The sequence below is a fragment of the Oncorhynchus keta genome, chromosome 11, assembly GCF_023373465.1.
Source record: "Oncorhynchus keta strain PuntledgeMale-10-30-2019 chromosome 11, Oket_V2, whole genome shotgun sequence".
Taxonomy (NCBI): Eukaryota; Metazoa; Chordata; class Actinopteri; order Salmoniformes; family Salmonidae; genus Oncorhynchus; species Oncorhynchus keta.
Window position 1 is genome coordinate 30,006,055 of NC_068431.1, and position 19,540 is coordinate 30,025,594.

Genomic DNA, 19,540 nt, shown 5'->3' on the forward strand with positions numbered 1-19,540 from the left:
CACACACATCTCAAAATTCAGCCATAAGAAAATAATGTCCTCAAATAAAATGAGCTAAAACATTAAACCATCACCCAAATAGACATGTGGTTAAATCTTAGTTGAGAACCACATGAAACAAACAGATGTGTATAATTATAGTGGGATAACAATACAGAACATGTTGAAAAGCTGAACTGTTCTTGAGAAATCATTTGAGTGTTCACTGGATGTTTGCTTGTCTGTATGATGTACAACCCTGGCAAGAGGCTTCCGAGACAGATACACTGGCTTGCTCTATGGCTCAGGCTAGAAAGGAGTAAGTGCGCCATACAGTGGCAAGCCCATAAAAAGTCCCAAATTCAAACGTAAAGTAATGTGATTGAGGAGCAAAAAACATTTGGGTGAGAGGAACACTGAGTAAATAGAATAATTAAGAATAAAAATACAGGAAATCTGACTTTTGTTCAAACATTTTACCTAGTTCTGTCACTAAGCCATACTTAGTTTATATTGAAAATAAATCTCAATTTACAACACTATTTTTTTTTGTTTTAATGTATTTATTTAGAAGCCCTCGAATGAATTACATCCAAAATCAATGCAACATTTCTTCAGCCAAAGGCTGGGCCACACATTCAATACTAAAATATGCAATTTGTCATGTCTGATGCTACTAAAAAACAAACTATTCTTAAGACATGCCAAAACAACTAGTCACAAATTAAATACTTGGGGATGGACTCTTATCAAAACATGTATTAATGCCTTTATAGATCCATATATCACCCTTTCATTTGAAAGAGTAAATAAAGTACAAATCTATGATCCGTTACCATCTGTCAGTAACAAATGCACCGCACATTCAATCCCTCACTTATCTGATACAGGCAGTCTATGAACCATGTCCAAGTAGATATTTTGTATTTTCAATAAATGCAAAAACATAGAAAGTATCAGCACTAACTAGACAAAACACAGCCTTTGAAATAGCTTATTTTAGTTTCACCACCGAAGAAACAATCTCAGATCTTCACAATCACATCAGACAAATCCACTCCATCAGACTCACAAAATGTTGACCAACATTCTGACAATCTTTCCTGGCCCAACCAGCACAGATGGACAACTACAGAATAAAACATTACTGCATGAATTCTAAAACTATGACATAGCACAGCAGATGTCTAGTAAAGGTATATGTCACATTGTAAGTAAGTTGTTTCATTTCCTTTTTCCTGTGTGACCAAAACACAAATACATAGATTTTTAAGTCCTGGTACCGACAGCGCATTCCTAATAAAAAGCACAGTTAGAATATGACATTACTTCTCTGCTGCGGCATATTGTTGTTATGACAGCACAGTTTGTAAACTGATACAAGCCCATGTGCATATAATAAAACGATTATAGGATGTGCTTATCTGCCAGTCTTTTACTTAAAATAAACATCAATCTTGGTTCTCTCAGAGGCTGGTGGGTGCAAAAAATGTAACATAAAAAAAACGTCCAAGGACGCATTTACACAAGCAGAAGTATTCTGATATTTTGTCCAATTATTGTCAAAATAGCATTCTGATTGGTCAAAGGACTAGTGGAAAAATATCAGAATTGTGCTTCCTGTATAAACAGATCCCATGTCACTCTCCATGTTGCTAACAGCAAACCGAAAGAAATATAATTAATAGAACCAATAACTTTCTGTACAGGATATGTTGGAGTTTCTCCTCAGCCAGTCGAAGAGAAACGTTTAAAAAGAGGGATCAAAAGAACGTGTTGGGGGGGGGGGACGACGACAAGGATTAGGGGCCTAAATGGAAAACAGGTGGTAAAAAAACAAAACAATATCACACAGAACCAGAACACAACTGCAAGTCCCTCGCACAAACGAAAGGAACACCCAGGGAAATTCTGTCCAGTCATATCATTGTACTGTATTGTCTGGAATTTAAATATTTATGACATCATTTTGATCTGAACAGAATGAGAGAGAACATGTCCAGGAGCCTCTATTCCTCTCTGGTCTGACCGACTAGAAACACAACCAACACGCACTACTGCTAGTCAAAAGTTTAAGAACACCTACTCATTCAAGGGTTTTTCTATATTGTAGAATAATAGTGAAGACATCAAAACTATGAAATAACACATATGGAATCATGTAATAACCAAAAACAAATGGGAGATTTTTCAAAGCAGCCACCCTTTGCCTTGATGACAGCTATGCACACTCTTGGCATTCTCTCAACCAGCTTCATGAGGTAGTCACATGGAATGCATTTAAATTAACAGGTGTACCTTGTTAAAAGTTAATTTGTGGAATTTCTAATGCATTTGAGCCAATCAATTGTGTTATGGCAAGGTAGGAGTGGTATACAGAGGATTTACCAAATCCATATTATGGCAAGAACAGCTCAAATAAGCAAAGAGAAAATGACAGACCATCATTAATTTAAGAAATGAAGGTCAGTCAATAAAGAACATTAAGAACTTTGAAAGTGCAGTCGCAGAAATCATCAAGCGCTATGATGAAACTTGCTCTCATGAGGACTGCCACAGGAAAGGGATACCCAGAGTTACCTCTGCCGCAGAGGATAAGTTCATTAGTTACCAGCCTCAGAAATTGCAGCCCAAATAAATGCTTCACAGAGTTCAAGTAACAGACACATCAACTGTTCAGAGGAGAATGCGTGAAATCAGGCCTTCATGGTCAAATTGCTGCAAAGAAACCAGGACTAAAGGACAATAATAAGAAGAGACTTGCTTGGGCCAACAAACACGAGCAATGGGCATTCGACCGGTAGAAATCTGTCCTTTGGTCTGGATTCCAAATGATAGATTCCAACCGCAAAGACGCATTATGGCTGTGTAAGGGCTAAAGACGCATCTCCAGGCTGTGTAAGGGCTATTTGACCAAGGAGGAGAGTGATTGAGTGCTGCATCAGATTACCTGGCCTCCACAATCCCCCAACCTCAACCAAATTGAGATGGTTTGGGAAGAATAGTCAGACCACAGAGTGAAGGAAAAGCAGCCAACAAGTGCTCAGCATATGTGGGAACTCCTTCAAGACTGTTGTCAAAGCATTCCAGGTGAAGCTGGTTGATTGAATTCCACGAGTGTGCAAAGCTGTCATCAAGGCAAAGGATAGATATTTGAAGAATATCAATTTAACACTTTTTTGGTTACTACATGATTCCATATGTGTTATTTCATAGTTTTGATGTCTTCAGTATTATTCTACAATGTAGAAAGAGTAAAAATAAAGAAAACCCCTTGAATGAGTAGGTGTTCTAAAACTTTTGACCGGTAGTGAACATGTACTGGGATTTAGACATAGAATGATATAGAGCTGGAGTTGAGATTCATCCATGAGGCAGATACAACACCACAGAAAGAACACCACATATAGGCTGCCCTGTCCAGGGATTTTTCCTGACATGAACAGAAAAAAAAAGAAAAAAACCCTCTGGATCCTAGTTGTAACCTGTATTGTAACAAGGACCTAGAGCTTTTCCTGGTCAGGTGATCCTTCTGGCCCTAGCTGAAGGAGCTGTGGTGTTGGTGGGGGGGGTGTACTGGGAGGCTCGTCACTCGTAATCTTGGCTAAAAGCACCCCAGTCCTCCTGTACTGGTTCAGCTTCAGGTGTATACTGGTACTCTGACTGCTGGTTTTCTGCTGTGTACTTGTTTTCCGATGGGCTGATGAACATTGGGCTACTCGCTTTCTTCCCTCTGACACTGAAAAAAAATATTGAAATTGATTAGAACAAAGCCACTGAACATAGAAACAAAATCGTCAGGAACAGGTATTTTCTGCATATGTTAACTGCTGTATGGAATCAAAACAAACTATCTTGGCAAATAGTGGGGTATACACTGGTGTGCGCATGCAGTGGTTGTTGTGTTTCTACTGGCTCACTGGAGGTTGGAGAGAGAGAGAGAGAGAGAGGGATACATACTGGTTCTTATGTTTGGAGCCGCTGATGTGTGCCTGATACTGTTCCACAGAGTTCAGTTCGATGTTGCATACAGTACATGGGTAGCCCTTTACTGTGGAAGCTGGAGACACAGAAGGGACTAGTTGGCAAGGAACTCCATTTTAGACACATAAAACCTTCAAACAATGACCCAATACTGCATTGGCACACAATTGATTTGCCCGTACTGTCTGGCTCCTACTGTATATTACACTCCAGAGACACTTATTAACACTTGTTAGAAAGAATGGCCTCAACCATATGCAAAGTTCTAAACCATGGGCTTTTCCTTCCACAGGTTGGGTGTCCGTGGCTGTCTGGTCTTACCAAACATAAGTTTCAGGAGTTTATTTTATGCATGCTAACATACTGGTCATATATATGGCATAGCCGATTAATTAGGGCTGATTTCAAGTTTTCATAACAAATCGGTAATTGGCCTTTTTGGACGCTGATTATATTGCAATCCACGAGGACACTGTGTGGCACGAGGACACTGTGTGGCACGAGGACACTGTGTGGCACGAGGAAACAGACCACCTGTTACGTGAGTGCAGCATCAAAAGGACCGTGTGGCTGCAAGGAGCCAAGATAAGTTAACGCTAGCTAGAAACTTCTCATATAAAAAAACATTCACATAATCACTAGTTAACCTAGTAATATCATCAACTATGTGTAGTTAAGTAGCTTGTCCTGCGTTGCATATAATCAATGCGGTGCCTGTTATTTTATCACCGAATCACAGCCCACTTCAACTTCGCCAAATGGGTGATGATTTAACAAAAGCGCATTCGTAAAAAAAAGCAATCGTTTCACAAATGTCCCTAACCATAAACATCAACGCCTTTCTTAAAATCAACACACAGAAGTATATATTTTTAAACATGCATATTTAGTTAGAAGAAATGTATGTTAACAGACAATATAAACTAGGGAAATTGTGTCACTTCTCTTGCGTTCAGTGCAAACAGAGTCAGTGTATATGCAGCAGTTTGGGCCGTGTGTGAAGATCATAATTAAATTTGCCAGAATTTTACATAGTTATGACTTAACATTGAAGGTCGTGCAATGTAACAGTATTATTTATACTTTAGACTTAGGATTGCCACCCGTTCGATAAAATACGGAACAGTTGCGTATTTCAGTGAAAGAAAAAACATTTTGTTTTCAAAATTATAGTTTCCGGATTTGACCATATTAATGACCGAAGGCTCGTATTTCTGTGTTTATTATAATTAAGTCTCTGATTTGATAGAGCAGTCTGACTGAGCCGTGGTAGGCAGCAGCAGGCTCATAAGCATTCATTCAAACAGCACTTTACTGCATTTTGCCAGCAGCTCTTAGAAATGATTGAAGCACAGCGCTGTTTATGACTTCAAGCCTATCAACTCGCCAGATTTGCCTGGCAATACTAAAGTGCCTATAAGAACATCCAATAGTCAAAAGCTGTACGAATTATATTTATTTCACCTTTATTTAACCTGTTGATCCTACCCCCTACTTTTTCGAACATTCTGTTAAAAATCGCGCAAAATTTCAGCGCCCTGCTACTCATGCCAGGAATATAGTATATGCATATGATTAGTATGTGTGGATAGAAAACACAGACGTTTCTAAAACTGGTTAAATCACGGCTGTGACTATAACAGAACGTGCGTTTCATCGAAAAGCGCAGGAAAATTTGATCACTGAAAAATATATCAATGCGCCACTTGAATGTATTGTTGAATAGAAACCACATTACCTGGAGCCGCGGTTGCAATACCTACAGCTTCCACACGATGTCATCAGTCTTGTCATTTGCCTAGGATTTGTTTCTTGGTCAAACGGACAAGAGACAGCCCATTTCTTCCGTTCTCCGACCGGATATTTTGGTTGAGATTTATCCGGACATTATTTCAAGACGTACAGCTATAGAATATACATCGCCTCGTGACCAATTTGATCGATTATTAACGTTTACTAATACCTAAAGTTGCATTACAAAAGTATTTCGAAGTGTTTTGTGAAAGTTTATAGTCGTAAGAGGTTAACCAGGTAGGCTAGTTGAGAACAAGTTCTCATTTGCAACTGCGACCTGGCCAAGATAAAGCAAAGCAGTTTGACACATACAGAGTTACACATAGAATAAACAAACACGCAATCAATAATACACCTGCATTGCTTCTACACCTGCATTGCTTGCTGTTTGGGGTTTTAGGCTGGGTTTCTGTACAGCACTTTGAGATATCAGCTGATGTACGAAGGGCTATATAAATAAATGTGATTTGATTTGATTTAATACAGTAGAACAATCTATATACAGCATGTGCAAATGAGGTAGGATAAGAGAGGTAAGGCAATAAATAGGCCATGTGGCAAAGTAATTACAATATAGCAATTAAACACTGGAATGGTAGGATGTGCAGAAGATGAATGTGCAAGTAGAGACACTGGGGTGCAAAGGAGCAAGATAAATAAACACAGTATGGGGATGAGGTAGATTTAGTGGTGGAGGTAAGAGTCTCCAGCTTCAGAGATTTTTGCAGTTCGTTCCAGTCATTGGCAGCAGAGAACTGGAAGGAGAGGCGGCCAAAGGAAAAATTGGTTTTGGGAGTGACCAGCGAGATATACCTGCTGGAGCGCGTGCTATGGGTGGGTGCTGCTATGGTGACCAGTGAGCTGAGATAAGGCGGGGCTTTACCTAGAAGAGACTTGAAAATGACCTGGAGCCAGTGGGTTTGGCGACGAATATGAAGCAAGGGCCAGCCAACGAGATCATACAGGTTGCAGTGGTGGGTAGTATATGGGGCTTTGGTGACAAAGTGGATGGCACTGACAGACTGCATACAATTTGTTGAGTAGAGTGTTGGAGGCTATTTTGTAAAAGACATCGCCGAAGTCAATGATCCGTAGGATGGTCAAATACAAAATGGTATAGAGAGAAATAGTCGACGCGTCATGATTCCTATAATAACTACAACCTAAAACTTCTTAACTGGGAATATTGAACCACCAGCTTTCATATGTTCTCATGTTCTGAGCAAGGAACTTAAAAAGTTAGCTTTTTAACATTTTTTACACGGCACATATTGCACTTTTACTTTCTTCTCAAACACTGTGTTTTTGCATTATTTAAACCAAATTTAAATAATAAAATGTTAGTGTTCATTCAGTATTGCTGTAATTGCCATTATTACAAATATATATAACAATTGGCGGATTAATCACTATCAGCTTTTTTTTGGTCCTCCAATATTTCGGTATCGGTGTTAAAATCAGTCGGTCGACCTCCAATTAATATACACTGCTCAAAAAAACAAAGGGAACAATAAAAACACATCCTAGATCTGAATGAATGAAATATTCTTATTAAATACTTTTTTCTTTACATAGTTGAATGTGCTGACATCAAAATCACAAAAATGATCAATGGAAATCAAATTTATCAACCCATGGAGGTATGGATTTGGAGTCACACTCAAAATTAAAGTGGAAAACCACACTACAGTCTGATCCAACTTTGATGTAATGTCCTTAAAACAAGTCAAAATGAGGCTCAGTAGTGTGTGTGGCCTCCACGTGCCTGTATGACCTCCCTACAACGCCTGGGCATGCTCCTGATGAGGTGGCGGATGGTCTCCTGAGGGATCTCCTCCCAGACCTGGACTAAAGCATCCGCCAACTCCTGGACAGTCTGTGGTGCAATGTGGCGTTGGTGGATGGAGCGAGACATGATGTCCCAGATGTGCTCAATTGGATTCAGGTCTGGGGAACGGGCAGGTCAGTCCATAGCATCAATGCCTTCCTCTTGCAGGAACTGCTGACACACTCCAGCCACATGAGGTCTAGCATTGTCTTGCATTAGGAGGAACCCAGGGCCAACCGCACCAGCATATGGTCTCACAAGGGGTCTGAGGATCTCATCTCGGTACCTAATGGCAGTCAGGCTACCTCTGGCGAGCACATGGAGGGCTGTGTGGCCCCCCAAAGAATTGCCACCCCACACCATGACAGACCCACCGCCAAACCGGTCATGCTGGAGGATGTTGCAGGCAGCAAAACGTTCTCCACAGCGTCTCCAGACTGTCACATGTGCTGTGTGAACCTGCTTTCATCTGTGAAGAGCACAGGGCGCCAGCGGCGAATTTGCCAATCTTGGTGTTCTCTGGCAAATGCCTAACGTCCTGCACGGTGTTGGGCTGTAAGCACCTGTGGATGTCGGGTCCTCATACCACCCTCATGGAGTCCGTTTCTGACTGTTTGAACAGACACATGCACATTTGTGTCCTGCTGGAGGTCATTTTGCAGGGCTCTGGCAGTGCTCCTCCTGCTCCTCCTTGCACAAAGGCGGAGGTAGCGGTCCTGCTGCCCTCCTACGACGGCCTCCACGTCTCCTGGTGTACTGGCCTGTCTCCTGGTAGCGCCTCCATGCTCTGGACACTACGCTGACAGAAACAGCAAACATTCTTGCCACAGCTCGCATTGATGTACCATCCTGGATGTGCTGCACTACCTGAGCCACTTGTGTGGGTTGTAGACTCCGTCTCATGCTACCACTAGTGTGAAAGCACCGCCAACATTCAAGTGACCCAAACATCAGCCAGGAAGCATAGGAACTCAGAAGTGGTCTGTGGTCACCACCTACAGAACCACTCCTTTATTGGGAGTGTCTTGCTAATTGCCTATAATTTCCACCTGTTGTCTATTCCATTTGCACAACAGCATGTGAAATGTATTGTAAATCAGTGTTGTTTCCTAAATGGACAGTTTGATTTCACAGAAGTGTGATTGACTTGAGTTACATTGTGTTATTTAAGTGTTCCCTTTATTTTTTTGAGCAGTGTATATTTTTGGCTCTTCAGAGAAATTGCTGACATATTTGTAACCATTGGCTATATTATTCCTGAGGAAGTGGGAACTCAAAACACTTAGCTAACTGTAAATATGATATTGTTGCTATATAAACCATGTAGGCTTATTGATTAATCAGTAAATGTAGGCTAATATCCTACCAAAACCTTTCAGCGTTTGGACTAGGCCACTTGATGTAGTGCTAGTCACTGCAATTGGTGCGCTTTGCTCCACAAGAGAATCAAAACCATACTACAGCTTACTCCGGTTGTAAAGTGGTGCAATTAACTAAATATTAAGAGGTGAGAAATAAATTATAGTTGTGTTGAAAACTGTCTCTCCCGCAATTGCATTTTGAGCAATGTCAAATGCTTCTGCTTCTCATAACGCATTTCTCTCTCCTCCATGCACAGTGGGGAGAGAGAGTGGCTCACTCACAGCAGCAGACAGCAAAACAGAGACCTGCAGATACATTCACAGCAGGAATCAACAATGCATAGGCTATTCCTCAACCCAAAATTAGAAAGGTGTTCATAATGTTTGGTATATTCTGTGTATATAAATATTTCCATCTCGACTCCACCCATTTTTATAGTCTTCCTAAGGAGAACTCCTCTAGGCTTACAAAAAAAAACTACCTGGTGCAGTGGATGGCCCATAGGTCTCCATAAGCTTCTGCTGGGTCAGCTGTTTTTTATGCTTCTTGCCTTCGTAGTGCTGCTTGGCCATGAGGGGGTTGTTGAACGAGGCATGGCAGATGGAACAGAAGTTGCCCTGGTCGTCCTCGGCCGGGCCTGACGATGCCACATTGCTAGCCTCCTCTGACTGAGCCTCCTTCTTCTTCTTCTTCTTTTTCACCACTGGGGCCACAGCCTGAGGTAGTGCTACTGGGGAGGTAGGAGGCAGGATATGAAATGTTCATCAGATAGGAAAGGGGGGTTTAAGTTATATTTTTACACATTTGACAAATACAGGTATGCGACAGAGGAATAACACAGAATGAGGAGAAAAATAAAATGCATGCAGATGGGGTGGAAAATTTAAAACAGGCTTTTCTCATATATGGCCATAAGTGTAGATGGCCCATTACCTGGGGTCTGGTTGCCAAAGGTCTTCAGTCTCAGGTTCTTGGTGTGCACCTTGCCCTGGTAGTGGGACTCAGCCACCACCGGAGAGGAGAATGTCATGTTACATATATGACAGGCTTTGGAGCGGTCCGTCTCGCCATTACTGCTGGCCTGGAGATGGGTGGGATACAGCAAAGTACAACAACAGAGGACACAAAAAGGTTAAGGGCGCTCGATCCATGAACGCTGTCTATTTATACAGGGCAGGGCTGGATAAAACCTTTTCTAGCTGGTCCCATCTGGCTCAGTTGGTAGAGCATGGCGCTTGCAACGCCAGGGATGTGGGTTTGATTCCCATGGGGAACCAGTAGGAAAATGAATGCACTCACTACTGTAAGTCGCTCTGGATAAGAGTGTCTGCTCAATTACAAAAAAAATAATAATCTAAATGTCTAGCTGAGAAATAAACTTACACTGTCTCCCGAAGGCGACTTGAACCTTTTGATGGTGGGCTCCTCTTCTTTGTGGATGCTCATGTAGCGTCTCACTTTGTTGGCATGCTTTTTGCTCTGAAAAGAATGACCGAATGTAAGAATGAAAACATCAGATGCTGCTCTGTATAGTGGTCAAGAAGATGACCGTGAATAAATATCAAACTCAAGTGGGATCACCGACCTGATAATGTGCAAGTTTCTGGGAGTCAGAATTCAGGACAGCACTGCAGATTTTGCACAGGGCATCAGAAAACAGGTCACCATTCTCCTTTATCATTTTGTTGACTGAAAAATAATGTCAGCATTGCTTTAAAAAAAAGAAGACATCAAATATCTGTATATATATTCATCCATCTGTGGTATCACTATGATGCTCTTCAGCCTTTGATGAAGCACTCACAGCTAAGTTAAAAGGCCCAGTGCAGTCAAAAAAGCGATTTCTCTGTTATATACATTTCACACGGAGGTTGGAATAATAACTGAACATGATAATGCACTTTTAGTGAAAGAGCTGTTTGAAAAGACCACCTGACATTTCTGCCTGTTTGGTAGGAGGGGGTTTTGCCCTTCCATGGTGACGTCACCCGTACCAAACCGGTCACGCGCCTATTGATTTTGTCCGCGCACACCACACGCAGGTTGAAATATCAAAACAAACTCAACCAATTATATTAATTTGGGAACAGGTCAAAAAGCATTAAACATTTATGGCAATTTAGCAAGATGGCTTCCAGTTGCTAGCTAATTTGGCCTATTTAGCTAGCTAGCTTGCTGTTGCTAGCTAATTTGTTCTGGGATATAAACATTGAGTTGTTATTTTACCTGAAACGTACAAGCTCCTCTACTCGTACAATTAATCCACACATAAAACGGTCAACCTTATCGTTTCTAGTCAGCTATCCTTCATGCTTTTTCTTCTTTGGACTTTATAGGGCGATTGTCATTTTACTTTTATAGTTACCACGATGACTGACCAAACTCAGTTAATCTTTCATTCACCCATGTAGGTATAACCAATGAGAAGATGGCATGTGGGTATCTGCTTCTATAAACAGTGAGGAGTGGGAGAGGCAGGACTTGCACCATGTTAAGCGTCACAAATATAACCGATTTCTATTTTAGCGCTTGGGAACGCAGACGCAAAATAATTGAATTACATGTGTTTGAATGTATTTTGCAACGCTCACGCACGCAAGCGGTGTGGTCAGCATGTAATAATAAATAAAGAGAAGTCCAAACCTCTGCCAATAGCATAGCCCCCCTCCCCTCCGTTCTGCCTGACAAATTGCTCAGAAACGGTTTCCTTTTAACCATTTTAATTGAAAGAATATCATAGTAAGGTATTAAGTTGTTACCCAGATTTTTTTTTGAGAGATAACAGCTGCAATGGACCTTTCAATTAGAGTACTGCTTTATGCGTGGTTGTTGTTATAACGTTAACTAGCTTAGTGGTACTAACGTTACTGCACTAGCTACCGATTTGGCCAATTTACTTCAGACACAGAAATAAAGACTAAAAGTATATACAAATCAATGCCGTCCTTCGTAAGGCCAAGGTGGATTTGAAAATAGCTAGCTGCTAGGTAACATTACTCCTTCACTGATGCATTGCATCGACCTTGGAACTTGCTGCTCAAATGGCTAATAGCTAGCTAGAATAGTGCAGATGTAGGTATTGCTAGCGTGGATTGTTTATGCTCTGTTCACACGGGCTAAGGCGGTAGCCCTTGGTTTTGGATATAATAAATAATGCATACTAAACCAAAGTGGATATCCATTATATTGCGCGAAGTAAAACATCATCTTACCCTCCGCCACCCCTGAAGGTAAATATGGAAAATCTCCATTTGGTTCCTCGAGCGCCATGTTTTCTGTCGTGTCAGCAGCAGCGGGCACATGCGTAATCGTGACGACACCAAAGAGCAAGCTTTCAAGACAACTGGAAATCGGGAATAACGAGGTAAAATCATGACGTCAGTGATCTTCAGGACGGAAAGTCTGAGCTTTAGGTTTAGAAAGAGGTTAGAGTTCCCCGATTTGGAATTCCGAGTTGGATGACGGTTCAAAACTACTTTTCCCAGTCGGAGCTCGTTTTTATCTCCGAGTTCCCAGTTGTCTTAAATGCACTGAGGTCGGAGATTGCCGAGTTCCCAGTTGCTTTGTATGAATAAAAATGCACAAATAAATAATTGCATTAATGAATGAATGCACACAAATGCATCAATACATAACTAAATTGATGAATCCACACATAGATAAATAATTAATTAAAAATGTAATCCCACTTTAATTTATTAATTTCTATTATTTTTTTCATTAATTTATTTTGTATTTCTTCCTGCAATATGATGAGGGGTGTCAAGCAAATTTATGTGGGTGTTATCTAACACCTTTGGTTGATCAATGCCACAGCGATTTGAGTGATTGCATGATAACGAATAACATCAAGACGAAGCAGCTGCATTATCAGTGGGATGCACTGTTGCGCGGCGTCCCTTGAGAAAGCAAGAACAAGATGTCAGATGTGCAGTATTATCATAAGGAGACGTATACTTGGAATACGGAGGAGGAATGGAGGGAAAAGAGAAGCAGAGGTCTAAGAGAGAGAGAGGGAGGAAGATGGTGAGCTTAAGTCGGTTCAAAATGGCAGAAAAAAGGGAGATGGTTTGTTGAAGAAGAACGGTAGAAAGTGTAAACAGAGTGAGCTGAAGACAGGAGGAGAAATGGAAATTAATGAGGGCGAAGTATCGGACGTGGTAGGTGTGGTGAAGTTCTTGGAGGGGCAGGATAAAGATGAGTCTGTGACATTAGGAGTGAAGTTTTTGGGAAAAGTGGACCGTTGTCTTTTGGCTGATCCATTTGTGGTTTTAGGGTGGGTGAAAACAGAGTTGGGTACTGTGGAATCCGTGAGGGTAACCAGAAGTGGTCTTTACATTTACATTTAAGTCATTTAGCAGACGCTCTTATCCAGAGCGACTTACAAATTGGTGCATTCACCTTATGACATCCAGTGGAACAGTCACTTTACAATAGTGCATCTAAATCTTAAAAGGGGGGGGAGAAGGATTACTTATCCTATCCTAGGTATTCCTTAAAGAGGTGGGGTTTCAGGTGTCTCCGGAAGGTGGTGATTGACTCCGCTGTCCTGTGATAATTGTTTGTGTTTCTGCTGGTCAGAGGGAGAAGACGCTCTGCGTTAAACGAATGGGGGCTAGAAATGTGAATTGTTTCGCTCTCAAGAAAAGGATGCAATTGAAAGGAGTGATTACTGGGGTAGCAGTAAATGTAAAAGTTGACCTGGTCCTTCTGTAGCTCAGTTGGTAGAGCATGGTAGAGCATGGCGCTTGTAACGCCAGGGTAGTGGGTTCGATCCCCGGGACCACCCATACGTAGAATGTATGCACACATGACTGTAAGTCGCTTTGGATAAAAGCGTCTGCTAAATGGCATATATTATTATTATTTATTATTATTGACCAACTGATGGGGCAGATTCCTGGGACTTGTGATGCTCGTTATTTGGTGCAACGCAGACAGGGTAACAGAAGAGTCATTGTCTGTTCTTTTGAGTTTTGAAGTTGAGTCTTTGCCCGACAAAGTGATGTTTGGATATATACAAGTTATCCTGTACGAGCTTTTGTACCAAATACATTACATTGTTACAGGTGTCAAGCTTATGGGCATATGGCAGCAGTGTGTAGGAGGGAGGTTCCTAGGTGTGAGAAGTGTGCAGAAGGGCATGAGACAAAGGAATGTGTAGCATTGGGGAAAGTAGTGGTATGTGTTGATTGTAGGGGTATGGGCTGGGGATCATGCAAGAGAAGCAGATTGAGATTTAGATCGCTTAACAAGAGCTCTGTCCGTGGTGCTGAATGCACTGTACTTTCCCCTCTGTGTTTAATAATGAAAATACCTACCAAAAGGAGAACATGGATGTGGTTTATTTCTGTGCATGTTAAAACAATAAAAATAAGTAGCATATCTGGACATGATTTACTATAGATATCTGTCAACATATTCATACACATGATGTATAATCCTGTAATATGATTCTGGCCCGGGATGGCAAAAATATATTCTGTGGCCCTCCATGGAAAATAATTGCCCAGGCCTGCTCTAGCTTAAAATGGGTATGCACAAAACACAAGAAACAGAGAGAGCTCAACATTACATTTAAACTACTCAATCAGTGAAGTCTCTGATGGGCCTTGACTAGAGCAATGAAGTCAGGTATAGTTTCTGACATCGCTATGTGCAGGATTGCTGAGTGGTGAGTCAGTAAGAGATGATCTGTACCTTGACTTGTTATATTTCATCACTGAAAATGTCTTCACATACGTAGGTTGACCCAAACATTACAAACATCTTCTGAGCATGTCTCCTAATCGTTGGAAAGTTTTGTTCATCGAGAGATGCATAGAACCTTTTCAGTGACATTGTTTTGAATAGTTCTCTAATCACTGCTTCTATCTGATGATCGATAAGCTCAAGTTGCAGGTCAGTGGGAGCATGATCCACATTGAAGGTGAAAGGAGAGGAAACCAACAGCATGTCATTTTCCAACACTTTTAACTCTTCAAAACTATGAGAACTCACTGTTTGAAGCACACAGCAGCGATGTACACTTCTCCTGCTGATCATCTGATAGGGAACTAGTAGTGTCAGAAGGTGGGTGAGATTGTTGGCCTCTATTTGGCGGGTCAAGAGGAGTAATTTTCCCTATAGGGTTTGACAAGGCTGTACATCTGATATGCAAAAGGCCCTTCCCTTGTAGTTTGGAATTCAGTTAATTCATGAGGGCCATGATATCGATGGTGAAGGCAAAATCAGCCAACCATTCTTTATCTTGCAGTTGAGGAATATCCACATATTTTCATTTCATTTGCAAAAACTCATCTATCTCCGACTTCAGGTCCCACACCCTTTTAAGCAATTTCCCCAAACTCAGCCATCTCACGTTTGTGTGGTAGGGGAGATCTGCATGACCCGACTCTCTCTTCCAACAGTGAGAAAAACTGCCTGTGGTTTGAAGATTTAGCGGCTGTATCCACAACATGGCTCATTTTCAGAACACATTCACAGAGCATCTCCTGATGAATAATGCAATGCAGGAAAATAATTTTCTGATCTGGGTTCAGCTCAGCTACTTGATCTTGTATCCTTTTCAAAATGCCAACGCTTTTTCCTGTCAAGTTTGGGCACCCATCAGTGGTCACTAAATAACTTTTCAAAACTCAGTCCCAGCTTTTCCACACATTTATTAACCTCCTCCAATAAAATCTTTCCCTGTGGTTGTGGTCTTCATTGACTGCACTGAAGCAAGCTCCTCTGTAATTTCAAAGTCTGGGGTTATGCCCCGTAAGAATATCAACAACTGCACCGTGTCACGTACATCACTGCTCTCATCCAGGGCCATGGGGAAATAGGTGAAATACTTTACCGTGTCTTTCAACTGTTGTTCCATATTGTCTGCGATGTCCTCAACACGGCGTGTCACTGTTTGTCGTGACAGGGAAACATTTTCAAACATCTCTTTCTTGTCGGGGCAAAGTATTGCTTGCAGAGTCAATTAAACATTCTTTAATGAATTCGCCCTCAGCGAATAGATTGCTATGTTTAGCAATTTTGTGGACAGTACATAGCTATCTATCACAATTCTACTTTTGAAACTGAGAAAATAACTGTTTCGATGCACTTGCTCTCTGCTCAGACGACATATTCCTATATTTCTCTGCATGCTTCGGCAGGAAGTGTTGGGACAAGTTGTAGTCTTTCAAGACAGTGATGCTCTCTTTGCACACGAAGCACACAGCTTTCCCTGATACCTCAATAAAGATATGTTTCGATGTCCACTCTTGTTGGAACAGCCTACATTCATTGTCTACTTTCCTTTTCCATAAACTCATTTTCTGCAAAAATCAAATGAAATGTTTTTTTGTCACATACATATGGTTAGCAGGTGTTAATGCGAGTGTAGCGGAATGATTGTGCTTCTACTTCCGAGAGTGCAGTAATATCTAACAAGTAATTAAACAATTTTCCAACAACTACCTAATACACACAAATCTAAAGGGGTGAATGAGAATATGTACCTATAAATATATGGATGAGCGATGGCCGGGCAGCATAGGCAAGATGCAATAGAAGGTATAAAATACAGTATATACATATGATGAGTAATATAAGATATGTAAACATTATTAAAGTGGCATTGTTTAAAGTGACTAGTGATCCATTTATTAAAAAGTGTTCAGTGATTGGGTCTCAATGTAGGCAGCAGCCTCTCTTGAGTTAGTGATAGCTATTTAACAGTCTGATGGCCTTGAGATAGAAGCTGTTCTTCAGTCTCTCGGTCCCAGCTTTGATAAACCTGTACTGACCTTGCCTTCTGGATGGTAGCGGTGTGAGCAGGCAGTGGCTCGGGTGGTTGTTGTCCTTGATGATCTTTTTGGCCTTCCTATGACATCGGGTGCTGTATATGTCATGGAGGGCAGGTAGTTTGCCCCCAGTGATACGTTGTGCAGACCGCACCACCCTCTGGAGAGCCTTGCGGTTGAGGGCGGTGCAGGTGCCGTACCAGGCTGTGATACAGCCCGACAGGATGATCTCGATTGTGCATCTGTAAAGGTTTGTCAGGGTTTTGGGTGACAAGCAACATTTCTTCAGCCTCCTGAGGTTGAAGAGGCGCTGTTGCACCTTCTTCACCACACTGTCTGTGTGGGTGGACCATTTCAGTTTGTCTGTGATGTGTACGCCGAGGAACTTAACAGTTTCCACCTCCTCCACTACTGTCCCGTCTGTGGATGGGTGGATGTTCCCTCTGCTGTTTCCTGAAGTTCACGATCGTCTCCTTTGTTTTGTTAACGTTGAGTGAGAGGTTGTTTTCCTGACACCACACTCTGAGTACCCTCACCTCCTCCCTGTAGGCTGTCTCGTTGTTGTTGGTAATCAAGCCCACTACTGTTGTTTCGTCTGCAAACTTGATGGTTAAGTTGGAGGCGTGCATGGTCACGCAGTCGTGGGTGAACAGGCAGCACAGGAGGGTCTGAGCACGCACCCTTGTGGGGCCCCAGTGTTGAGGGTCAACGAAGTGGAGATGTTGTTTCCTACCTTCAACACCTGGGGGCGGCCCGTCAAAGTCCAGGACCCAATTACACAGTGCGGGGTTGAGACCCAGGGCCTTCAGCTAGATGATGAGCTTGGAGGGAACTATGGTGTTGAATGCTGAGCTGAAGTCAATTAATTCTTACATAGGTATTCCTCTTGTCCAGATGGGATAGGGCAGTGTGAAATGTGATGGCGATTGCATCGTCTGTGGACCTGTTGGAGGGGTATGCAAACTGAAGTGGGTCTAGTGTGACCAGTAAGGTGGAGGTGATATGATCCTTGACTAGTCTCTCAAAGCACTTCATGACAGAAGTGAGTGCTATGGGGCGGTAGTAATTTAGTTCAGTTATCTTTGCCTTCTTGGGTACAGGAACATTGGTGGCCATCTTGAAGCATGTGGGGACAGCAGACTCAGCCAGCTGGTCTGCGCATGCTCTGAGGACACGGCTAGGGATGCCGTCTAGGACAGCAGCCTTGCGAGGGTTAACACGTTTAAATGTTTTACTCACGTCGGCCACGGAGAAGGGGGGGGGCAGTCCTTGTTAGCGGGCCGGTACTGTATTATCCTCAAAGTGGGTGTTTAGTTTGTCTGGAAGCGTGACGTCGGTGTCCGTGACGTAACTGCTTTTCTTTTTGTAGTCCGTGATTTCCTATAGACTCTGCCACATACAGTTGAAGTCGAAAGTTTACATACATTTGGGTTGGAGTCATTAAAACTCGTTTTTCAACCACTCCACAAATTTCTTGTTAACAACTAGAGTTTTTGGCAAGTTGGTTAGGACATCTACTTTGTGAATGACACGTAATTTTTCCAACAATTGCTTACAGACAGATTATTTAACTTATGTATCACAATTCCAGTGGGTCAGAAGTTTACATACACTAAGTTGCCTGTGCTTTTAATCAGCTTGGAAAATTTCTGAAAATGTCATGACTTTAGAAGCTTCTGATAAATGATGTCAATTAACTTGAGTCAATTGGTGGTGTACCTGTATGTATTTCAAGGCCTACATTCAAACTCAGTGCCTCTTTGCTTGACATCATGGAAAAATCAAAAGAAATCAGCCAAAACCCCAGAAAGAAAATTGTAGACCTCCACAAGTCTGGTTCTGTCTCCTAGAGATGAACGTACTTTGTTGCGAAACGTGCAAATCAATCCCAGAACAACAGCAAAGGATCTTGTGAAGATGCTGGACGAAACAGGTACAAAAGTATCTTTATCCACAACCAAATGAGTCCAATATCGACATCACCTGAAAGGCCGCTCAGCAAGGAATAAGCCACTGCTCCAAAACCGCCATAAAAATGCAGACTACGGTTTGCAACTGCACATGGGGACAACGATCGTACTTTTTTGAGAAATGTCCTAAGGTGTATGTAAACTTCCGACTTCAACTGTATATCCCAGACAGGATTGAACGGGACAAGTAGACAAAGTGAATAGAAGTCCGTGATTGCATCCCTAACAGTTTGTATGAATGACTGGCTACATACAATACATGTTGCTAGAATGGCTGAGAGAGAGTTGCTGTACTCTCTGGTAAGGCCCTTGCGTCCAGTATCACTGAAGGCCGCAGTATTCAGTCAGTCAGTGTAACTATCCAAGTACACGTCACCGCATGCAGTGGCCTGATGACAAATACATTATGCACCTGTAAGTCACCAAAACCATGTTAACATTTACTAAACATGTTAAACAATGCAACCCTTTTGTTAAGTGTCATTGATATGGAAATTCACACACTGAATTCAGTTCATAAGCATTGACAAATCGGGGAAGGCAATCCTGGCACTTCATGTTTTTAATTTAACCAACCTGGAAGACGAGGTGTATTGAATTTACGCAATTACTGAACTGATCAATTATCTCAGTTGGTCAGGGCTGCATTCAGTATATAAAAACATGATAGCAGTACTGTACAGAACGACCAGTTGAAAAACGGGGAAGGGTTGGGTTGTGGGTTCAAAATGCTCCATAGCCCTTTAAATACGTCACTCCTTGCGTCAAGCCACACCTCGGCACACACCGAACAGAGCAAACATATCTCAGACTGTTTAAGAACGTTTTGGGAAAGTGTTGTT

General features: G+C 41.9%; 1 protein-coding gene and 1 non-coding gene across 3 annotated transcripts; one reads left to right on the plus strand and one right to left on the minus strand.

The window, feature by feature from the left end:
* Positions 1-962: 962 nt before the first annotated feature.
* Positions 963-12,400, minus strand: LOC118390050 (zinc finger protein 346-like). 2 transcript variants are annotated; one of them, XM_035780208.2, is made up of 7 exons: positions 12,160-12,400; positions 10,533-10,636; positions 10,331-10,426; positions 9,881-10,028; positions 9,429-9,677; positions 3,940-4,039; positions 963-3,718 (listed from the first exon to the last, which is right to left on the minus strand). In XM_035780208.2, exons 1-7 carry the CDS (start codon positions 12,215-12,217, stop codon positions 3,568-3,570), a joined length of 906 nt encoding a protein of 301 aa, XP_035636101.1. In that variant the 5' UTR covers positions 12,218-12,400; the 3' UTR covers positions 963-3,567. The 2 variants fall into 2 exon arrangements, with proteins under 2 accessions (XP_035636101.1, XP_035636102.1); XM_035780209.2 differs by having other exon boundaries at positions 9,429-9,674; positions 12,160-12,310.
* On the plus strand, positions 10,149-10,224 carry trnaa-ugc (transfer RNA alanine (anticodon UGC)). Its single transcript has one exon. It is a non-coding gene; the product is annotated as a tRNA-Ala (tRNA).
* Positions 12,401-19,540: the final 7,140 nt, after the last annotated feature.

Coding starts and splice junctions, on each gene's coding strand:
- LOC118390050 (XM_035780208.2), bottom strand. CDS start 12,217: ATGGCGCTCGAGGAACCAAATGGAGATTTTCCATATTTACCTTCAGGG. Junction 10,427..10,532: donor AGAAACTTGCACATTATCAG/GTCGGTGATCCC, acceptor CATTCTTTTCAG/AGCAAAAAGCATGCCAACAA. Junction 3,719..3,939: donor GGCTCCAAACATAAGAACCA/GTATGTATCCCT, acceptor ATTTTTTTTCAG/TGTCAGAGGGAAGAAAGCGA.